Source organism: Scyliorhinus torazame, chromosome 22 (genome assembly GCF_047496885.1).
Source record: "Scyliorhinus torazame isolate Kashiwa2021f chromosome 22, sScyTor2.1, whole genome shotgun sequence".
NCBI lineage: Eukaryota > Metazoa > Chordata > Chondrichthyes > Carcharhiniformes > Scyliorhinidae > Scyliorhinus > Scyliorhinus torazame.
The window spans coordinates 97,219,089-97,240,006 of record NC_092728.1 but is presented as its reverse complement, the minus strand read 5'-3'; the positions used below and the strand labels follow the sequence as shown (position 1 = coordinate 97,240,006).

General features: G+C 52.5%; 1 protein-coding gene across 3 annotated transcripts in view; it reads left to right on the top strand.

Moving 5' to 3' along the window:
- The window catches only part of LOC140399248 (adenylate kinase isoenzyme 1-like), a 242,246-nt gene that overhangs the window by 79,935 nt on the left and 141,393 nt on the right, over positions 1-20,918 (top strand). For all 3 annotated transcript variants that reach the window (XM_072488681.1, XM_072488680.1, XM_072488679.1), the window contains exon 8: positions 9,225-9,301. In XM_072488681.1, the coding sequence (XP_072344782.1) occupies positions 9,225-9,301 (77 nt within the window). The remainder of the gene's footprint in view (positions 1-9,224; positions 9,302-20,918) is intronic.

Below are 20,918 nucleotides of genomic sequence, written 5' to 3'. Positions count from 1 at the left end.
GTAGCGAGTTCCAGGCACCCACTACCCTCTGCGTAAAAAACTTGCCTCGTACATCTACTCTAAACCTTGCCCCTCTCACCTTAAACCTATGCCCCCTAGTAATTGACCCCTCTACCCTGGGGAAGAGCCTCTGACTATCCACTCTGTCTATGCCCCTCATAATTTTGTAGACCTCTATCAGGTCGCCCCTCAACCTCCTTCGTTCCAGAGAGAACAAACCGAGTTTATTCAATCGCTCCTCATAGCTTATGCCCTCCATACCAGGCAACATTCTGGTAAATCTCTTCTGCACCCTCTCTAAAGCCTCCACATCCTTCTGGTAGTGTGGCGACCAGAATTGAACACTATACTCCAAGTGTGGCCTAACTAAGGTTCTATACAGCTGCAACATGACTTGCCAATTCTTATACTCAATGCCCCGTCCAATGAAGGCAAGCATGCCGTATGCCTTCTTGACTACCTTCTCCACCTGTGTTGCCCCTTTCAATGACCTGTGGACCTGTACTCCTAGATCTCTTTGACTTTCAATACTCTTGAGGGTTCTACCATTCACTGTATATTCCCTACCCGCATTAGCCCTTCCAAAATGCATTACCTCACATTTGTCCGGATTAAACTCCATCTGCCATCTCTCCGCCCAAGTCTCCAGACAATCTAAATCCTGCTGTATCCTCAGACAGTCCTCATCGCTATCCGCAATTCCACCAACCTTTGTGTCGTCTGCAAACTTACTAATCAGACCAGTTACATTTTCCTCCAAATCATTTATATATACTACAAACAGCAAAGGTCCCAGCACTGATCCCTGTGGAACACCACTGGTCACAGCCCTCCAATTAGAAAAGCATCCCTCCATTGCTACCCTCTGCCTTCTATGGCCTAGCCAGTTCTGAATCCACCTTGCCAGCTCACCCCTGATCCCGTGTGACTTCACCTTTTGTACTAGTCTACCATGAGGGACCTTGTCAAAGGCCTTACTGAAGTCCATGTAGACAACATCCACTGCCCTACCTGCATCAATCATCTTAGTGACCTCCTCGAAAAACTCTATCAAGTTAGTGAGACACGACCTCCCCTTCACAAAACCGTGCTGCCTCTCACTAATACGTCCATTTGCTTCCAAATGGGAGTAGATCCTGTCTCGAAGAATTCTCTCCAGTAATTTCCCTACCACTGAAGTAAGGCTCACCGGCCTGTAGTTCCCGGGATTATCCTTGCTACCCTTCTTAAACAGAGGAACAACATTGGCTATTCTCCAGTCCTCCGGGACATCCCCTGAAGACAGCGAGGATCCAAAGATTTCTGTCAAGGCCTCAGCAATTTCCTCTCCAGCCTCATTCAGAATCTATTTGTTTTTTTTGGGGGGGGGGTGGGGGGGGGGGGGGGGATTGCAGTTTTTAAATATAAATTTAGAGTACCCAATTCTATATTTTTTTCCGATTAAGGGGCAATTTATTGTGGCCAATCCACCTACCCTGCACATCGTTGGGTTGTGGGGGTGAAACCCACGCAGACACGGGGAGAATGTGCAAACCCCACACGGACAGTGACCCAGGGCCGGGATTCGAACCCGGGTCCTCAGCGCCGCAGTCCCAGTGCTAACCACTGCGCCACATGCCGCCCTCAAAGTTTGTTTTAGTTTAGAAAATCCAGTCAAGTGTAAATAGACCCACACTCCAAAGCTACAACTTTGTTCAGTTAAAAGCGGTCCGCGGGGTTTGATTTGTTCTTGAAGTGAAAGAAAAGCTAACATTTCTATAGCACCTTCCACAGCCTCTGGACACCCCAAAGTGCTTTATCGCCAGTGAGATATGTTCAAAACGTACCCTTTGTCATTCCAGGGATGTGGCAACCGGTCTCTGCACAGTGAGGTCCCGTGTGTTGTTTCTCGCGGTGTTCCGTCCACCCGAGAGGACTCATGCGGCCAGGGTTTAATATCTCATTTGAAAGGTGGCACCTTTGACGGTGCAGCACCCTCCCGGTGCTGCCCTGAAGTAGATACTTGCGGCTGCCACCATGCTGCGGCGCGGTATGTCGCGTTTTGACTTCACTGGGCGTATGGGTGTTCAGCCGGGCACCGGGGCTCAAGTCCAAACCATGACTGATGAGACGGAGGTTTCACTCCTCTGCGGATTGCAAAGGCACAATAGCCAATTCATTTGGAGATTTTCAATCAAACATTGCCGGCCACTCAGTCTTTTGGGGGCATTGGGCGAGGAAAGACTGAGGCCCCTAAATTGGCACTGAATCCAAGAAACCACAGGGTAGAGCAGTGCTGTGCTGGCTTAGTTGGGAGGACCCTTCTGAAGTGGGTACGGAGGCGCAATGTTGGGGTCGACTGCATGGACTTTTACTTTGCACCTTGTTCCTTTGTGGAGCATATTCGAGATGGTGGCTCGGAGGAACTGTGACTGGGTCGGTAATCCAGAGACCGAGGGAGGGTAATGCTCCGGGGACCCAGCAGATGGTTACAAAATTCTGTAAAGGTCTAGATGACCCATGAAACCATTGTCGATTGTTGTAAACACCCATCTGGTTCAGTAAGGTCCTTTAGGGAAGGAAATCTGCCATCCTCACCTGGTCTGGCCCACATGTGACTCCGGATCCACAATCAACCGCTCAGTTCAAGGGCGGTTAGGGCTGGGAAATAAGCGCTGGCCCAGCCATGTCAATGGTGCTGGCACGGGGCACCTCAGATGGAAGATTTCCCACTTGTCAAGGAGTAATACCCTGTACAACAGTGGGGTAGTGGCAAAGTCACTGGACAGGCAATCCCAAGGTCCAGACGCATGCTCTTGGTAAATGGATTCAAATCTCACCTTTAATGGAAATTAAAGTCAACTAATTAATTAATTAGGAATTGCACAGTGGTTAGCACTGTTGCTTCACAGTTCCAGGGACCAGGGTTCAATTCCTGGCTTGGGTCACTGTCTGTGCGGAGTCTGCACGTTCTCCCCGTGGCTGCGTGGGTTTCCTCCGGGTGCTCCGGTTTCCTCCCACAGTCCAAAGATGGTCTGGTTTCCTCCCACAGGTCCCGAAAGACGTGCTGTTAGGTAATTTGGACATTCTGAATTCTCCCTGTATACCCGAACAGGCACCGGAGTGTGGCGACAAGGGGCTTTTTACAGTAACTTCATTGCAGTGTTAATGTAAGCCTACTTGTGACAATAAAGATTATTAATTAAATTAATCGTGACTGTTAAACTATCATCGATTGTTGTTAAAAACCCATCTGGTTCAGTAAGGTCCTTTGGGGAAGGAAATCTGCCGTCCTTACCTGGCCTGGCCTACATGTGACTCCAGACCCACAGCAACGTGGTTGATTACTTACTGCCCTCTGAAATGGCCAGCAAGCCAAGGGCAATTAGCGACGAGCCACAGATGCTGGCCTTGCCAGCGACCCCCACATCCCGTGAAAGAATAAATAAGCCCATTGATGCCACAGCATGCCAGGCACAAACCGGGCGCTGCGATGGGTTGGGAATGCCCCATCTCAGACCCTTGCAGAGGCACTGGGTGAACGGCCTGCATTTCACTCGAGCAGGAATCGAGTTGTCACCAGAGGGCGCTCTCACACATTAGACTCCAGTCTCCATTCCCAGCGAGTGAAATGAGCAAAAGTAACTGGCAATAAAAACACCCCCACCCCAAAATAGCCCCATCCATAACTGGCCATGTTCAAATGTGCCGAAGCAGATTGGGTGAAGTGCTTCGGGGGAGAGGGTTTACTATTAAATGGATCTTTGTTGCCTATCTCTTATAAAGATTTAAAAGAAGGTCACGCATTTCTACTGCGCTACAGCATCCCCCATCCCCACTCCAGGAGAACTTTACAGCCGATGATGTGTTATGTCATAATGTAGCAAACTTGGCTGAAACTTTGTGCACAGCAGGTTGCCACAGACAGCAGTGTGAGAATGTCCAGATATTGTGTTCTCATGCTGTTATTTGAGGGGTGGCTATTGGGGGGGGGGGGGGGGGAGGGCCCAATCGATCTCCCCTAGGGACGGTGAGCTTCCCCGCGAATGGGGGGAGGCCCACTCGCTGGAGCTGATAGGTTGGGACCGGCATGGTCGGCAGTCCCCGTTGACCTTTGTGCCGTGTGCCGAGTTCACCCTTTTCTTTTGGCTGAAAATAAATTGCCGTTTGGATTTACCTTTTCGGGTCTCCTGAACTTTTATAAGGTGCCACTCCAGGGACTCCAGAAACCCGCATTCCCTGCGATGGACTGAATCCTGAGGTGGCAGCATCGAGCATCCTGAACATCGAACATTACAGCACACAACAGGCCCTTCGGCCCTCGATGTTGTGCCGAGCATTGTCCGAAACCAAGATCAAGCTATCCCACTCCCTGTCATTCTGGTGTGCTCCATGTGCCTGTCCAATATCCACTTGAAAGTTCCTAAAGTGTCCGACTCCATCACAGCAGGCCGTCCATTCCACACCCTAACCACTCTCTGAGTAAAGAACCTACCTTGGACATCCCTCCTGTATCTCCCACCCTGAATCTTATAGTTATGCCCCCTTGTAACAGCTACATCCACCCGAGGAAATAGTCTCTGAACGTCCACTCTATCTATCCCCCTCATCATCTTATAAACCTTTATTAAGTCGCCTCTCATCCTCCTCCGCTCCAAAGAGAAAAGCCCTAGCTCCCTCAACCTTTCCTCAAAACACCTATCCTCCAAACCAGGCAGCATCCTGGTAAATCTCCTTTGCACCCTTTCCAATGCTTCCACATCCTTCCCATAATGAGGTGAACAGAACTGCACACAATACTCTAAATGTGGTCTAACCAAGGTCTTGTACAGTTGCAGCATAACCCCGCAGCTCTTAAATTCAAGCCTCCTGTTAATAAACGCTAACACACGATAAGCCTTCTTCACGGCTCTATCCACTTGAGTGGCAACCTGCAGAGATCTGTGCACATGAACCCCAAGATCTCTCTGTTCCTCCACATTCCTCAGAAGCCTGCCGTTGACCCTGTAATCCGCATTCAAATTTGTCCTACCAAAATGAATCGCAAGTGTAACTTTCTCATTTGTGGAGTATATTAGATATCGCCTTACGCCAGCCCATAAGGAGATTGAGACAGGCAGGGTGTATCTATGATGGATGATCAAATGGAATGGCTGTATTCCACCTCTCAGGCGGATGTCAATGATCCCATGCCACAATTGTGAAGGAGAGCAGGAGAGTCATTCCTGACCAACATTTTTTTCATTCACGGGATATGGGTGGTCGCTGGCTGGGCCAGCATTTGCTGCCCACCCTAATTTTAATAATAATAATCGCTAATTGTCACAAGTAGGCTTCAATGAAGTTACTGTGAAAAGCCCCTAGTCGCCACATTCCGGCGCCTGTTCGGGGATTGCCCTAGAGAAGGTGGCTGTGAGCTGCCTTCTTGAATTGTAGTCCATGTGGTGCTGATATGCTTCCAGGTCTGTTAGAAAGGGACTCCCACACCAGTTCTAAGTCAGGGTGGTTTGTGGCTTGGAGGGGAATTTGCAGGTGGCGGTGTACCCATGCAAAGCTGCCCTTGCTTTTCAGATGATAGCGGCTGTGGGTTTGGAAGGTGCTGTTGAAGGAACCTTGGTGAGTTGTTGCAGTGCCGAACTTAACAACACAATTAAAGCCGTTACACACTTTGCTGCGTGTCAAACATGAATGTGAAAACGCAAACAACAAGGTAAAAGAAGCCATCCAGAAGTTAGAGCTGCTGGTTGATTCGAATCTGAAACTGAACTTACAACTTGCTTGTGATGCCTCACCCTATGGGTTTGGTGCCACCGTCGCGCACATATTGCCTTCAGGGGAGGGACTCACCATAGCATTTGCTTCATGAACGCTTAGTAGCACAGAAACGAATTACGCTCAGCTAGAAAAAGAGGTTTTGAGCATGATGTTTGCGCTAAGAAGGCCCCACCATTACCTTTATGGTCGTTATTTCGCTCTCTTGACGGATCATCGAACTTTGGTCCCAATCTTTGACCCGTATAACGGTATACCTTCTTTGGCAGCAGGTAGATTACAAAGATGATATTGCCGGCACACACACAATAACCAATACTGCAAGTCAGAGCACGATTTGTCACGATTGTCATTACAAGGCAAGCATGAACCGGAAGAACATTTCGTCGACATTCTGTATTTCGTGCTCGTGGATCACGTTCTTCTCTAGTTCAAAGATACACATGAATAGACCCCCCCCCCCCCCTCCCGCCCGCTGACAGCTTAATTCTTCTCGAAGAAGTCGATGAACAGCTGCCACCTCCGAGCAAACCCCTGCAATGACCCCCCTCAAGGGAGGCAAAGGCCAGGACCATAAGACCATAAGACATAGGAGCAGAATTAGGCCACTCGGCCCATCGAGTCTGCTCCGCCATTCAATCATGGCTGATATTTTCTCATCCCCATTCCCCTGTCTTCTCCCCATGACCCCTGATCCCCTTATTGATCAAAATCCTATCTATCTCTGTCTTAGACACTCAGTGAATTGCCTTCTGCGGCAAAGAGTTCCACAGATTCACCAGCCTCTGGCTGAAGAAATTCCTCATCTCTGTTTTAAAGGATCGTCCCTTTAGTCTCAGATGGTGTCCTCTGGTTCTAGTTTTTCCTACAAGTGGAAACATCCTCTCCACGTCCACTCTATCCGGGCCCCGCAGTATCCTGTACGTTTCAATAAGATCCCCCCTCATCCTTCTAAACTCCAACGAGTACAGACCCAGAGTCCTCAACCGTTCCTCATACGACAAGCTCTTCATTCCAGGGATCATTCTTGTGAACCTCCTCTGGACTCTTTCCAAGGCCAACAATTCTTTCCTTAGATACAGGGCCTAAAACTGCTCACAATACTCCAAATGGGGTCTGACCAGAGCCTTATACAGCCTCAGAAGTACATCCCTGGTCTTGTATTCTTGACATGAATGCTAACATTGCATTTGCCTTCTTAACTGCCGACTGAATCTGCACATTAACCTTAAGAGAATCATGAACAAGGCCTCCCAAGTCCCTTTGTGCTTCTGATTTCCTAAGCATCTTCCATATATCTTTATATTATTTATAAAATAGCCTCCGTCTCCATTTCTCCTTCCAAAGTGCATAACCTCACACTTTTCCACATTGTATTCCATCTGCCACTTCTTTGCCCACTCTCCTAGCCTGTCCAAGTCCTTCTGCAGTCTCCCTGCTTCTTCAATACTACCTGCCCCTCTACAGATCTTTGTGTCGTCTGCAAACTTAGTACAGTGCCTTCAGTACCTTCCTCCAGATCATTAATGTATATTGTGAAAAGTTGTGGTCCCAGCATAGGACGTCGGCCTCTCTCACCCCCTGGGCTGCGGGTTTTCCGACTCACTGAAGATCGCCACCTCTGGACTCGTCACCACCCTCACTTGAAAGACCTCTGACATGACGTCAGCAACTTCCTGCCAAAACATATGGATGGCCAGCAGGACCCCCCGCACAGCGCCCACACCTATACTCCACCTCCTCAAAGAACATGCTCTTCCGGGCGACAGTCATGTGTGCCCTGTGGACCACCTTAAACTGTATCAGGCTGAGCCTGGCGCACGACGAGGATGTGTTAACTCACCTCAGGGATCCTTCCCATAACCCGGCCTCCAACTCCCCACCCAGCTCCTCTTCCCACTTTCTCTTCACCTCCCCTATCGGGGTTCCCTCCAGCAGCTCCGTATAGATCTCTGAGACCTTCCCCTCTCCTCCTCCTGTTCTCGACACCACCGTATCCTGCAGCCCCTGGTGGGGGCAGGTGCGGGAAGGTCGAAACCTGTCTTTGCACAAAATCCCTCACCTGCAGATACCGGAACCCATTCCCACCTGACAACTCCAACTCCTCCTCCAAGCTCGGGAAACCCTCATCAATAAGGGGATCTCCAAATCTCTCGAACCCTGCCTGCTGCCACCTCTGAAACTCCCCATCCAGCACCCCGGAGCGAACCGGTGCTTATCACATATCGGTGCTCGCACCGACACCCCCCCCCCCAACCCCATATGCTGCCTCCTCCACTGAATGTAAGCCTACTTGTGACAATAAAGATGATTAGATTATGTGCCGTGCCTGATGTGATCCTCGCGAAGGCAGGCCCAATGTCACTCACCGTACAGACGGATGATGAAAGAGGTTGGCAATGCCACACTGATCAGCTTCACAAAGGCAATTTGCAGAAGCCTATCAGGAGGTTCTTCCCTTGGAAAATCTAGAGAGCGGTACTTCGGAAGAGAGAGCAGACACAGAGGCAAGTTCAGATTCTCTTTCTGAGGACCTTCCAATACTTATCGAGATGGACACTGAAATAATTACCCAGGAGTTACCACCTGCTGAAGGAAAAGAGGACATCTCCAAAGTATTGAGCAGCCAAATTCCGGAATTCCGGAATGCAGAATTCAACCAAAAGGGAGAGATGTCCACCACAGAGATTACCTTATTAAATTGTATTTATGTACAGAAATAGTGCATAAATGGATCGATGGGGGTGGCATGTGTCGCAGTGGTTAGCACTGGGACTGGGTTAGCCCTGCAGCCTCACGAGGTCCCAGGTTCGATCCCGGCTCTGTCCGTGTGGAGTTTGCACATTCTCCCCGTGTCTGCGTGGATTTCGCCCCCATGACTCAAAGATGTGCAGGGTAGGTGGATTGGCCACGCTAAATTGCCCCTAAAATTTGGAGAAAAAAAAATTGGGTACTAAAAAATTGTACTGAATAAATAAATAAATAAATAGATCTATTGTATAAATGTTAATCGTTATCGTTGCTTTAATGAAGTAAAGGGAGGGGGCTGTTATGTATCCATGGAATAGAATTGTCCCGGTGCAGAAGGAGGCCATTCAGTCCACCAAGTCTACACTGACCCTCTTAAAGAGCACCCTAGGGAGGCCCACTCCCTTCGCCCTCTCCCCATAATCCCACCTAAACTGCTCATCCCTGGGCGCTGAGGGGCAATTTATCACGGCCAATCCACCTAACCTGCACATCTTTGGACTGTGTGAGGAAACCGGAGCACCCGGAGGAAACCCACGCAGACACGGGGAGAACGTGCAGACTCCGCACAGACAGTGACCCAAGACAGTGATCCACACAGATAGGGCTGGAATGTGCCGGAAGGGCGGTGCATTTTCAGGGCCAATATTTTTAAAGTTCAGGTAAGGCTGCAGTGTAAATGGAATAGCAGAAACTGCTGTTGATTTTGTGTTCCTTGTCTTTAGAGATGACGAGGCAGAAGATGCCGCCGGCTCGTGACAAGGGTGAGAGAGAATGGGAAAGGCCCGAGCGGGATGTTCAGGTGAGCCATAGATGTTGATGCAGGAAATTACGGACTGCTCACCGTGCAGCACTCTCACCGTGCAGCACACTCTCACCGTGCAGCGCACTCTCACCATGCAGCACTCACCGTGCAGCACTCTCACCGTGCAGCACTCTCACCGTGCAGCACTCTCACCGTGCAGCACTCTCACCGTGCAGCACTCTCACCGTGCAGCACTCTCACCGTGCAGCACACTCTCACCGTGCAGCGCACTCACCGTGCAGCACACTCTCACCACCGTGCAGCACTCTCACCGTGCAGCACTCTCACCGTGCAGCACTCTCACCGTGCAGCACTCTCACCGTGCAGCACTCTCACCGTGCAGCACTCTCACCGTGCAGCACTCTCACCGTGCAGCACTCTCACCGTGCAGCACTCACCGTGCAGCACTCTCACCGTGCAGCACTCTCACCGTGCAGCACTCTCACCGTGCAGCACTCTCACCGTGCAGCACTCTCACCGTGCAGCACTCTCACCGTGCAGCACTCTCACCGTGCAGCACACTCTCACCGTGCAGCACACTCTCACCGTGCAGCACTCTCACCGTGCAGCACACTCTCACCGTGCAGCACTCTCACCGTGCAGCACTCTCACCGTGCAGCACTCTCACCGTGCAGCACACTCTCACCGTGCAGCACTCTCACCGTGCAGCACTCTCACCGTGCAGCACTCTCACCGTGCAGCACTCACCGTGCAGCACACTCTCACCGTGCAGCACTCTCACCGTGCAGCACACTCTCACCATGCAGCACACTCACCGTGCCGCACTCTCACCGTGCAGCACTCTCACCGTGCAGCACTCTCACCGTGCAGCACTCTCACCGTGCAGCACTCTCACCGTGCAGCACTCTCACCATGCAGCACTCTCACCGTGCAGCACACTCTCACCGTGCAGCACTCTCACCGTGCAGCACTCTCACCGTGCCGCACTCTCACCGTGCAGCACTCTCACCGTGCAGCACACTCTCACCGTGCAGCACTCTCACCGTGCAGCACTCTCACCGTGCAGCACTCTCACCGTGCAGCACTCTCACCGTGCAGCACTCTCACCGTGCAGCACACTCTCACCGTGCAGCACACTCTCACCGTGCAGCACTCTCACCGTGCAGCACTCTCACCGTGCAGCACTCTCACCGTGCAGCACTCTCACCGTGCAGCGCTCTCACCGTGCAGCGCTCTCACCGTGCAGCGCTCTCACCGTGCAGCGCTCTCACCGTGCAGCACACTCTCACCGTGCAGCACTCTCACCGTGCAGCACTCACACCGTGCAGCGCTCTCACCGTGCAGCGCTCTCACCGTGCAGCACTCTCACCATGCAGCACTCTCACCGTGCAGCACACTCTCACCGTGCAGCACTCTCACCGTGCAGCACTCTCACCGTGCAGCACACTCTCACCGTGCAGCACACTCTCACCGTGCAGCACACTCTCACCGTGCAGCACTCTCACCGTGCAGCACTCTCACCGTGCAGCACTCACACCGTGCAGCGCTCTCACCGTGCAGCGCTCTCACCGTGCAGCACTCTCACCGTGCAGCACTCTCACCGTGCAGCACTCTCACCGTGCAGCACTCTCACCGTGCAGCACTCTCACCGTGCAGCGCTCTCACCGTGCAGCACTCTCACCGTGCAGCACACTCTCACCGTGCAGCACTCTCACCGTGCAGCACTCTCACCGTGCAGCACACTCACCGTGCAGCACACTCTCACCGTGCAGCACTCTCACCGTGCAGCGCTCTCACCGTGCAGCACTCTCACCGTGCAGCACTCTCACCGTGCAGCACACTCTCACCGTGCAGCGCTCTCACCGTGCAGCACTCTCACCGTGCAGCACTCTCACCGTGCAGCACACTCTCACCGTGCAGCACACTCACCGTGCAGCACACTCACCGTGCAGCACACTCTCACCGTGCAGCACACTCACCGTGCAGCACTCTCACCGTGCAGCGCTCTCACCGTGCAGCACTCTCACCGTGCAGCACTCTCACCGTGCAGCACTCTCACCATGCAGCACTCTCACCGTGCAGCACACTCACCGTGCAGCACTCTCACCATGCAGCACACTCTCACCGTGCAGCGCTCTCACCGTGCAGCACACTCTCACCGTGCAGCACTCTCACCGTGCAGCACTCTCACCGTGCAGCACTCTCACCGTGCAGCACTCTCACCGTGCAGCACTCTCACCGTGCAGCACTCTCACCGTGCAGCACTCTCACCGTGCAGCGCACTCACCGTGCAGCACTCTCACCGTGCAGCACTCTCACCGTGCAGCACTCTCACCGTGCAGCACTCTCACCGTGCAGCACTCTCACCGTGCAGCACTCTCACCGTGCAGCACTCTCACCGTGCAGCACTCTCACCGTGCAGCACTCTCACCGTGCAGCACTCTCACCGTGCAGCACTCTCACCGTGCAGCGCACTCTCACCGTGCAGCACTCTCACCGTGCAGCACTCTCACCATGCAGCACACTCTCACCGTGCAGCACTCTCACCGTGCAGCACACTCTCGTGCATGCGCTGAACGGCCGGCGTGATTCCGCGCACATGCAGACCGGCCGGCATGTTTTTGCGCATGCGCCCGGCGGTGCCCAACAGGCACCCGGCGCAGGAGAAAGAAGTGCACCCACAGAACAAGCCCGCCCGCAGATCGGTGGGCACCGATCGCGAGCCAGGCCATCATAGCCCCCCCCCCCCCCCCCCCCCCCCCCCCCGGGGTCGGATCCCTCACTCCCCCGCCCCCCCCGAGGACCGGCCCCGCATACTCACCTGCCAGGACCTGAGTAACCCACGCCGACGGGACTGGCCAAAAATGGACGGCCGCTCGGCCTATCGGGCCCTGGGAATCGCCGGGGGGGGTGGGGGGGGCCGCTGTCAACGACCCACGACTGGCAAGGCGGGAATTCCGACCCCGCCCGGAAAACAGCACCGGAGCATAGGGCAGCCGGCGGCTGGGTCGGCGAATCCCGGCCATTGTGCTGGCGTCTCTGGGGAAGGAAATGAACCTGTTATGGGTCCTGACTCAGGGGCGGTCGTGCTTTGCCCTGTGCAGCAGCTTGGCACTACCTGGAAGGAGACGCAGGGTGTGGGTACGAGCTACCTTCCCCACGGTGCACAATAACTGGAGTTACCCATGTTGCACCAGTGGCTGCCCACTGAAGCAGAATCTGTGTCGCCGGTTCCACATTGGCATTGACAGACGGGTGTGCCCCAGTTGGCACATGCAGGTGTCTGGGTGCTGTCTGTCTCTGGTAACAGTGTCTCCAGTTGCTTCGGCCCCGAAGGTCTACCTCGCCTACACCTCCCTGCCTTACCTTGCTCCATTAAGAAGCATTTCCAAGCCTACCTGTTTGGCCTAATCTCTCTCTTTGCAGCTCAGTATTCCAATTCTCTTCCCACACCTGGTGGTGCACCTGGGCAGACTGTTGTCTGTTTCCATAGCTAGTCATTCCCGGAACCGGTCGCTAGCCTGTCGCCGGGGCCTATAGCTTGAGGGGGCATCACTTCACACGTAGTGTGGCTGACCAGGACTCTCTCCCGTTCTCACCGCCAGCCATTGGCTTGTTTGGAAGGATTAAGCCACGTTTTGAACGGACCTTCCTTGGCCATCCTTGGGGTGAGCCTCAAACCTGAAGCTCCTGGCCCACTGGCAGGGATGTGCCTCAAGACCTCAGCTCAGTATAAGGTTTTGTTTTGTGCTCACGTGACCTACATTTTTTTTCACTGTGTTAAAGTCACTCTGTAAATACCAGTTGCTGTTGTTGGTGTAGCTGCAACTTCCTGGCAACCTTAAATCCCTCTGCTTTATCCTTCAAAATAGCCTAAGTCAAAAGTAATCCCCACTCTGGAAGCCTTGGTGAATCTAACAGATGATAAAAGCTCACTTGGCACAAGGCCCAGGACTAAACAGAAAAGAAACAACAAAAAAGGCAAAGGTTTGCAAACAGCCTCCAACTGTTGCTAGAAACCAGTCTGCAGGATCTGTTCAAAATAAACGTCTCTGTAAAACACAGTCCTGCGCAACGGTGGCAGGTTGGTCAGAAACTTAGAAATGTTTGGGATTAATGGGTCCTTGGCAGCATGGATTAGAAATTGGGCTAAGAGGATAGGAAAGAGAGGGTAGGTATCGACGAGCGTTTCTCAGACTGGAGACGGGTTGAAATTGGTGTTCCCCAGAGCTCAGTGTTGGGACCCTTGCTTGTTCTGATTTATATAAATGATTTAAAAGTGGGTATTGAGGACAAATCTCTAACTTTACAGATGACACTAAGCGAAGGAGAATAGTGAATTCTAAGGATTTTTTAAAAAAAATTTAGGGTTCATTTTTTCCAATCATGGGGCAATTTAGCGTGGCCAAATCCACCTACCCTGCACATCTGTGGGTTGTGGGGGCGAAACCCACGCAAACACGGGGAGAATGTGCAAACACTACAGGGACAGTGACCCAGAGCCGGGATCGAACCTGGGACCTCGGCGCCGTGAGGCAGCGGTGCTAACCCACTGTAAGGATGACGCTGAGCGGCTTCAGAGCGTCATTGACAAGTTGGCCAAATGGGCAGACACCTGGCAGATGAACTTTAGTGCAGAGAAATGTGAGATGCTGCATTTTGGGTGAAGAAATATGGGGAGACAATCTAGGCTCAGTGGTACAGCTTTTGAGGGGAGTACAGGAGCAGAGGGCCCTCGGGGTTCAAGTGCATAACTCTCTGAAGGTGGCCAGGCAATGTGAAACAGTTGCTAAAAAGACGTATAGGATCCTTGGGCGGGATTCTCCCGACCCGGAGCCGGGCCGGAGAATCGGCGGGACCGGTGCGAGGCCACGCCGCCCCGACGCCGGTCCGCCGATTCAACGGAGAGCGGAGAATTGGCTCCGGCGCAGTCAGCACGGCGCCAGTCGGGGGCCACTCTACGGGGGCCACCCCGGCGATTCTCGGCCCGGGGTGGCCACGCTAGAAAAGCCGAGTCCCTCCGGCGCCGTCCGCAGCTGCTCTTACCCGGCGGGACTTTGGCGTAGATGCATCTGGGGGCGGCCTGGTGGGAGGGGGAGGGGGGTCCGAACCCGTGAGGGAGACCTCCGCTGTGGCCTGGCCCGCGATCGGGGCCTACCGATCGGCGGGCCGGCCTCTCAGGCTGGGGTCCTCGACGGTGTCAACACTTAGCCTCAGGATCAGAGAATCCCGCCCTTTGGGTTTACAAATAGAGGCATCGGGTATAAAAGCAAGGAAGTGATGCTACACCTCTACAAATAATTCATCAGATCTCATTTGGATCATTGTGTTCAGTTCAGGGCACCTTATTTAAGGAAGGATGTTAAAGCCCTGGGGAGATTTCAGAGGAGATTTACTAGAATGATACCAGGGATGAGGAATTTTAGATACAAGGAAAGATTGGAGAAATTGGGCTTGTTCTCTTTGGAGCAGAGATGGTTAGGAGGTGACCTTATTGTGGTGTTCAAAATTCTGAACAATTTTGACAGGGTAAAGAAGGATATTCCGTTTCCACTAGTTGGTATGTCGGTGACTAGGGGGCGGGTCAGGATTTCAAGATGGTCAGCAAGAGAGCGAGGAGTGAGATGAAGAGAAACGTCTTTACTCAGAGAGTTGGTGGGCTTTGGAATGCGCTGCCTGGGAGAGTGGTGGAGGTGGATTCCACAGAAGGTTTCAAAAGAGAGCTGGATATATAGTTATGTGCTGTAAATAACAAAAACTTTTATGCCCATTAGGGCGGCACGGTGGCGCAGTGGTTAGCACCGCTGCCTCACGCCGCTGAGGACCCAGGTTCGATCCCGGCCCCGGGTCACTTGTCTGTGTGGAGTTTGCACATTATCCCCGTGTCTGCATGGACCTCACCCCCCACAACCCAAAATGATGTGCAGGGTCTGTGGATTGGCTGTGCTAAATTGCCCCTTAATTGGGAAAAAGAAATTGGGAAATTTGAAAAACAATTTACGCCCATTAGCCAATGCAACATTTACTGTTGGGTGTTTATTCAACCAGATATCCATATCATCGCCAAGACTGTCTACCTCCATCTCTGTAGCCATGTATCAATTAAACGGATAAAGACACCGCTGAGATTTGAACACTGGAATTCCTGTTTACTAGGCCGGTACATTAACCAACAGCCATGGTGTCAACGCTAGCTTCTTGCACCTGGTATTCTCAGGCAGTCTCCCATCAAAGTACTAAGCAGACTGGAGACCGCTTCGCTTCCGAGATCAGATGAAATTGTGCACTAATCGGACCAATATGCCCTCATTCATTTCCCATTCCTGAAGCAAGAATTATACAGCATTGTCCAACTCTGCCCCAGCCTCCAGTCACCAATTACTGAGTCCAAGCCTCCGCTACCTCTGGATTGGCCATTTTTTATGCTCTCCTGTCACACATTTTCCACAGTCCACAAAGTTGAGATCATCCAAACCTCTGCAGTCTGTATTCTAACTCGTATCCAAAACCTGTTCACCCACCGCCCTTGTGCTGTCTGACTTACATTGGCTTCTGATCCAGCAGTGTGTCGATAGTGAAATGCTCAATTTTGTTATCGGGGTGGCGCAGCGGTTAGCCCTGTTGCCTCACGGCGCCGAGGTCCCAGGTTTGATCCCGGCTCTGGGTCACTGTCCGTGGGGTTTGCACATTCACCCCGTGTCTGCGTGGGTTTCACCCCCACAACCCAAAGATGTGCAGGCTAGGTGGATTGGCCACGCTACATTGCCCCTTAATTGGAAAAAATGAATTGGGTACTCCAAATTTAAAAAAAAAAATCTTTGTTATCAAATCTGTCCACGCGTTTACCCCTCTCAGCCCCTGTGACTTCCTCAACTCAGACTTGGCCAAGCTTTTCACTTGAGAGTTGGTCGATGTGTGCCTGTGCATGAATGAATGTGAGTGTGTGTGCGTGAGTGAGTGTGAGTGTGTGTGCGTGAGTGAGTGTGAGTGTGTGTGGGTGTGTGAATGTGAGTGTGTGTGCGTGAGTGAGTGTGAGTGTGTGTGCGTGAGTGAGTGTGAGTGTGTGTGGGTGGGTAGGTGTGTGGGTGGGTAGGTGTGTGAGTGGGTAGGTGTGTGAGTGGGTGAGTGAATGTGAGTGTGTGTGTGGGTGTGTGAGTGGGTGAGTGAATGTGAGTGTGAGTGTGTGTGTGTGGGTGAGTGAATGTGTGTGGGTGTGGATGAGTGTGAGTGGGTGTTTGTGTGGGTGAGTGAATGTGAGTGTGTGTGGGTGGGTGAGTGTGTGGGTGAGTGAATGTGAGTGTGTGTGTGTGGGTGGGTGAGTGTGTGGGTGAGTGAATGTGAGTGTGTATGTGGGTGAGTGTGGGTGAGTGAATGTGTGTGGGTGTGGATGAGTGTGAGTGGGTGTTTGTGTGGGTGAGTGAATGTGAGTGTGTGTGGGTGGGTGAGTGTGTGGGTGAGTGAATGTGAGTGTGTGTGTGTGGGTGGGTGAGTGTGTGGGTGAGTGAATGTGAGTGTGTGTGTGTGGGTGGGTGAGTGTGTGGGTGAGTGAATGTGAGTGTGTATGTGGGTGAGTGTGTGTGTGGGTGGGTAGGTGTGTGGATGAGTGAATGTGAGTGGGTAGATGTGTGGGTGAGTGAATGTGAGTGTGTGTATATGGGTGAGTGTGTGGGTGGGTAGGTGTGTGAGAGAGTGAATGTGAGTGTGTGTGGGTGGGTGGGTGAGTGTGTGGGTGAGTGAATGTGAGTGTGTGTGTGTGGGTGGGTGAGTGAATGTGAGTGTGTATGTGGGTGAGTGTGTGTGTGGGTGGGTAGATGTGTGGGTGAGTGAATGTGAGTGGGTGAGTGAATGTGAGTGTGTGTATATGGGTGAGTGTGTGGGTGGGTAGGTGTGTGGGAGAGTGAATGTGAGTGTGTGCGTGAGTGAGTGTGAGTGTGTGTGCGTGGGTAGGTGTGTGGGTGAGTGAGTGTGTGGGTGTGTGAGTGGGTGAGTGAATGTGAGTGGGTGTGTGTGTGTGGGTGAGTGAATGTGAGTGTGTGTGTGTGAGTGTGTGTGCGTGGGTAGGTGTGTGGGTGAGTGAGTGTGTGGGCGGGTGAGTGAATGTGAGTGGGTGTGTGAATGTGAGTGTGTGTGGGTGTGTGAGTGGGTGTTTGTGTGGGTGAGTGAATGTGTGTGGGTGTGGATGAGTGTGAGTGGGTGTTTGTGTGGGTGAGTGAATGTGAGTGTGTGTGGGTAGGTGAGTGTGTGGGTGAGTGAATGTGAGTGTGTATGTGGGTGAGTGTGTGTGTGGGTGGGTAGGTGTGTGGGTGAGTGAATGTGAGTGGGTAGATGTGTGGGTGAGTGAATGTGAGTGAGTGTGGGTGAGTGAATGTGAGTGTGTGTATATGGGTGAGTGTGTGGGTGGGTAGGTGTGTGGGAGAGTGAATGTGAGTGTGTCTGAGTGTGGTTGAGTGAGTGGGTGCGGGTGAGTGTGTGTGGGTGAGTGTGAGTGGGTGAGTGTGTGTGTGTAGGTGAGTGAATGTGAGTGTGTGTGTGGGTGAGTGAATGTGAGTGTGTGTGTGGGTGAGTGAATGTGAGTGTGTGTGTGGGTGAGTGAATGTGAGTGTGTGTGGGTGAGTGAATGTGAGTGTGTGTGGGTGAGTGAATGTGGGTGAGTGAATGTGGGTGAGTGAATGTGGGTGTGTGTATGTGGGTGAGTGTGTGTGAATGAATGTGAGTGAGTGTGTGAGTGAGTGTGTGTGTGTATGGGTGAGTGAGTGTGTGTGTGGGTGAGTGAATGTGAGTGTGTGTGTGGGTGGGTAAGTGTGTGGGTGGGTAAGTGTGTGGGTGAGTGTGTGTGAATGAATGTGAGTGAGTGTGTGTGTGGGTGAGTGAATGTGAGTGTGTGTATGTGGGTGAGTGAATGTGTGAGTGGGTGTGAGTGTGTGGGTGAAGGAATGTGTGTGGGTGAGTGAATGTGAGTGGGTGTGTGTGGGTGAGTGTGAGTGGGTGTGTGTGTGGATGAGTGAATTTATGTGGGTGTGAGTGTGTGTGTGGGAGTGAGTGGGTGAGTGTGTGTGTGGGTGGGTGTGTAGGTGAGTGTAAGTGTGGGTGTGTGTGGGTGTGAGTGAATGTGTGTGGGTGAGTGTGAATGGGTGTGTATGGGTGAGTGTGAATGGGTGTGTGTGTGGGTGAGTGAATGTGAGTGTGTGTGTGTGTGGGTGGGTAAGTGTGTCACACTCGCATTCACTCACCCACTCACACTCATCCACACCCACACACTCACATTCACTCACCCACACACACACCCACTCACATTCACCCACTCACATTCACCCACTCACACACCCACACATCCACTCACACTCACACACCCACACACAGTCACTCACACCCACACACCCACTCACACTCACCCCCACACACCCACTCAATCACTGGCATTCACCCCTTTCACTCAATCAGTCTCTCACACCCTCACTCCCTCACTCTCACCCTCTCTCACTGCAGAAAATACGGAGGCATGGGATTCAGGGTGAATCAGCAGTTTGGATCAGAAATTGGCTGGCTGGAAGAAGACAAAGGGTGGTGATTGATGGGAAATGTTTCAGTCTGGAGTCCAGTTACTAGTGGTGTACCACAGGATCTGTTTTGGGGCCACTGCTGTTTGTCATTTTTATAAATGACCTGGAGGAGGGCATAGAAGGATGGGTGAGTAAATTTGCAGATTACACTAAAGTCGGTGGAGTTGTGGACAGTGCGGAAGGATGTTACAAGTTACAGAGGGACATAGATAAGCTGCAGTGCTGGGCTGAGAGGTGGCAAATGGAGTTTAATGCAGAAAAGTGTGAGGTGATTTATTTTGGAAGGAATAACAGGAAGACAGAGTACTGTGCTAATGGTAAGATTCTTGGCAGTGTGGATGAGCAGAGAGATCTCAGTGTCCATGTACATAGATCCCTGAAAGTTGCCACCCAGGTTGAGAGGGTTGTTAAGAAGGCGTACAGTGTGTTAGCTTTTATTGGTAGAGGGATTGAGTTTCGGAGCCAAGAGGTCATGTTGCAGCTGTACAAAACTCTGGTGCGGCTGCATTTGCAGTATTGTGTGCAATTCTGGTCGCCGCATTATAGGAAGGATGTGGAATCATTGGAAAGGGTGCAGAGGAGATTTACCAGAATGTTGCCTGGTATGGAGGGAAGATCTTATGAGGAAAGGCTGAGGGACTTGAGGCTGTTTTCGTTAGAGAGAAGAAGGTTAAGAGGTGACTTAATTGAGGCATACAAGATGATCAGAGGATTTGATAGGGTGGACAGCGAGAGCCTTTTTCCTCGGATGGTGATGTCTAGCACGAGGGGACATAGCTTTAAATTGAGGGGAGATGGATATAGGACAGATGTCAGAGGTAGGTTCTTTACTCAGAGAGTAGTAAGGGCGTGGAATGCCCTGCCTGCAACAGTAGTGGACTCGCCAACACTAAGGGCATTCAAATGGTCATTAGATAGACATATGGACGATAAGGGAATAGTGTAGATGGGCTTTAGAGTGGTTTCACAGGTCGGCGCAACATCGAGGGCCGAAGGGCCTGTACTGCGCTGTAATGTTCTATGTTCTACACACACCCTCCCACCCTCACACACCCTCACTCTCACCCACACGCACCCTCACTCTCACCCACACACACCCTCACTCCCTCCCTCTCACCCACACACACCCTCACTCTCACCCACACACACCCTCACTCTCACCCACACACACCCTCACCCACACACACCCTCACTCTCGCCCACACACACCCTCACACCCTCACTCTCACCCACACACACTCACTCCCACCCTCACATACCCTCACTCTCACCCACACACACCCTCACTCTCACCCACACACACCCTCACTCTCACCCACACACACACACACTCACTCCCACCCTCACATACCCTCACTCTCATCCACACACACCCTCACACTCACCCAAACACACCCTCACTCCCTCACTCTCACCCACACACATCCTTACTCCCTCGCTCTCACCCACACACACCCTCACTCCCTCACTCTCACCCACACACACACTCACTCCCACCCTCACATACCCTCACTCTCACCCACACACACACCCTCACACTCACCCAAACACACCCTCACTCTCACCCACACACACCCTCACTCTCACCCACACACACCCTCACACCCTCACTCTCACCCACACACACCTTCACTCCCTCGCTCCCTCACTCTCACCCACACACACACTCACTCCCACCCTCACATACCCTCACTCTCACCCACACACACCCTCACCCAAACACACCCTCACTCTCACCCACACACACCCTCACTCCCTCCCCCACACATGCACCCTCACTCCCACCCACACACACCCTCACTCCCACCCACATACACCCTCACTCTCTCTCACATATTCACCGTGACACCGTCTCTTCCCCCGGCCCGCTAAATCTTCTCCTCCAAGGCCCCGAACCGAACTCTCATTCCTCGGCCCCAACTCAAACTCGCTCTTACAGGCCCCCACTCACTCGCCTGGACCATGAATCGGACTCGCTCCCCCAGGCTCTGACCTAAACCCACTCTCCTGGGCCCTGACTCGAGCCCACTCTACCTGGGTCCTGACTCGAGCCCACTCTACCAGGCCCCAATTCAGACACACACTACTGGGCC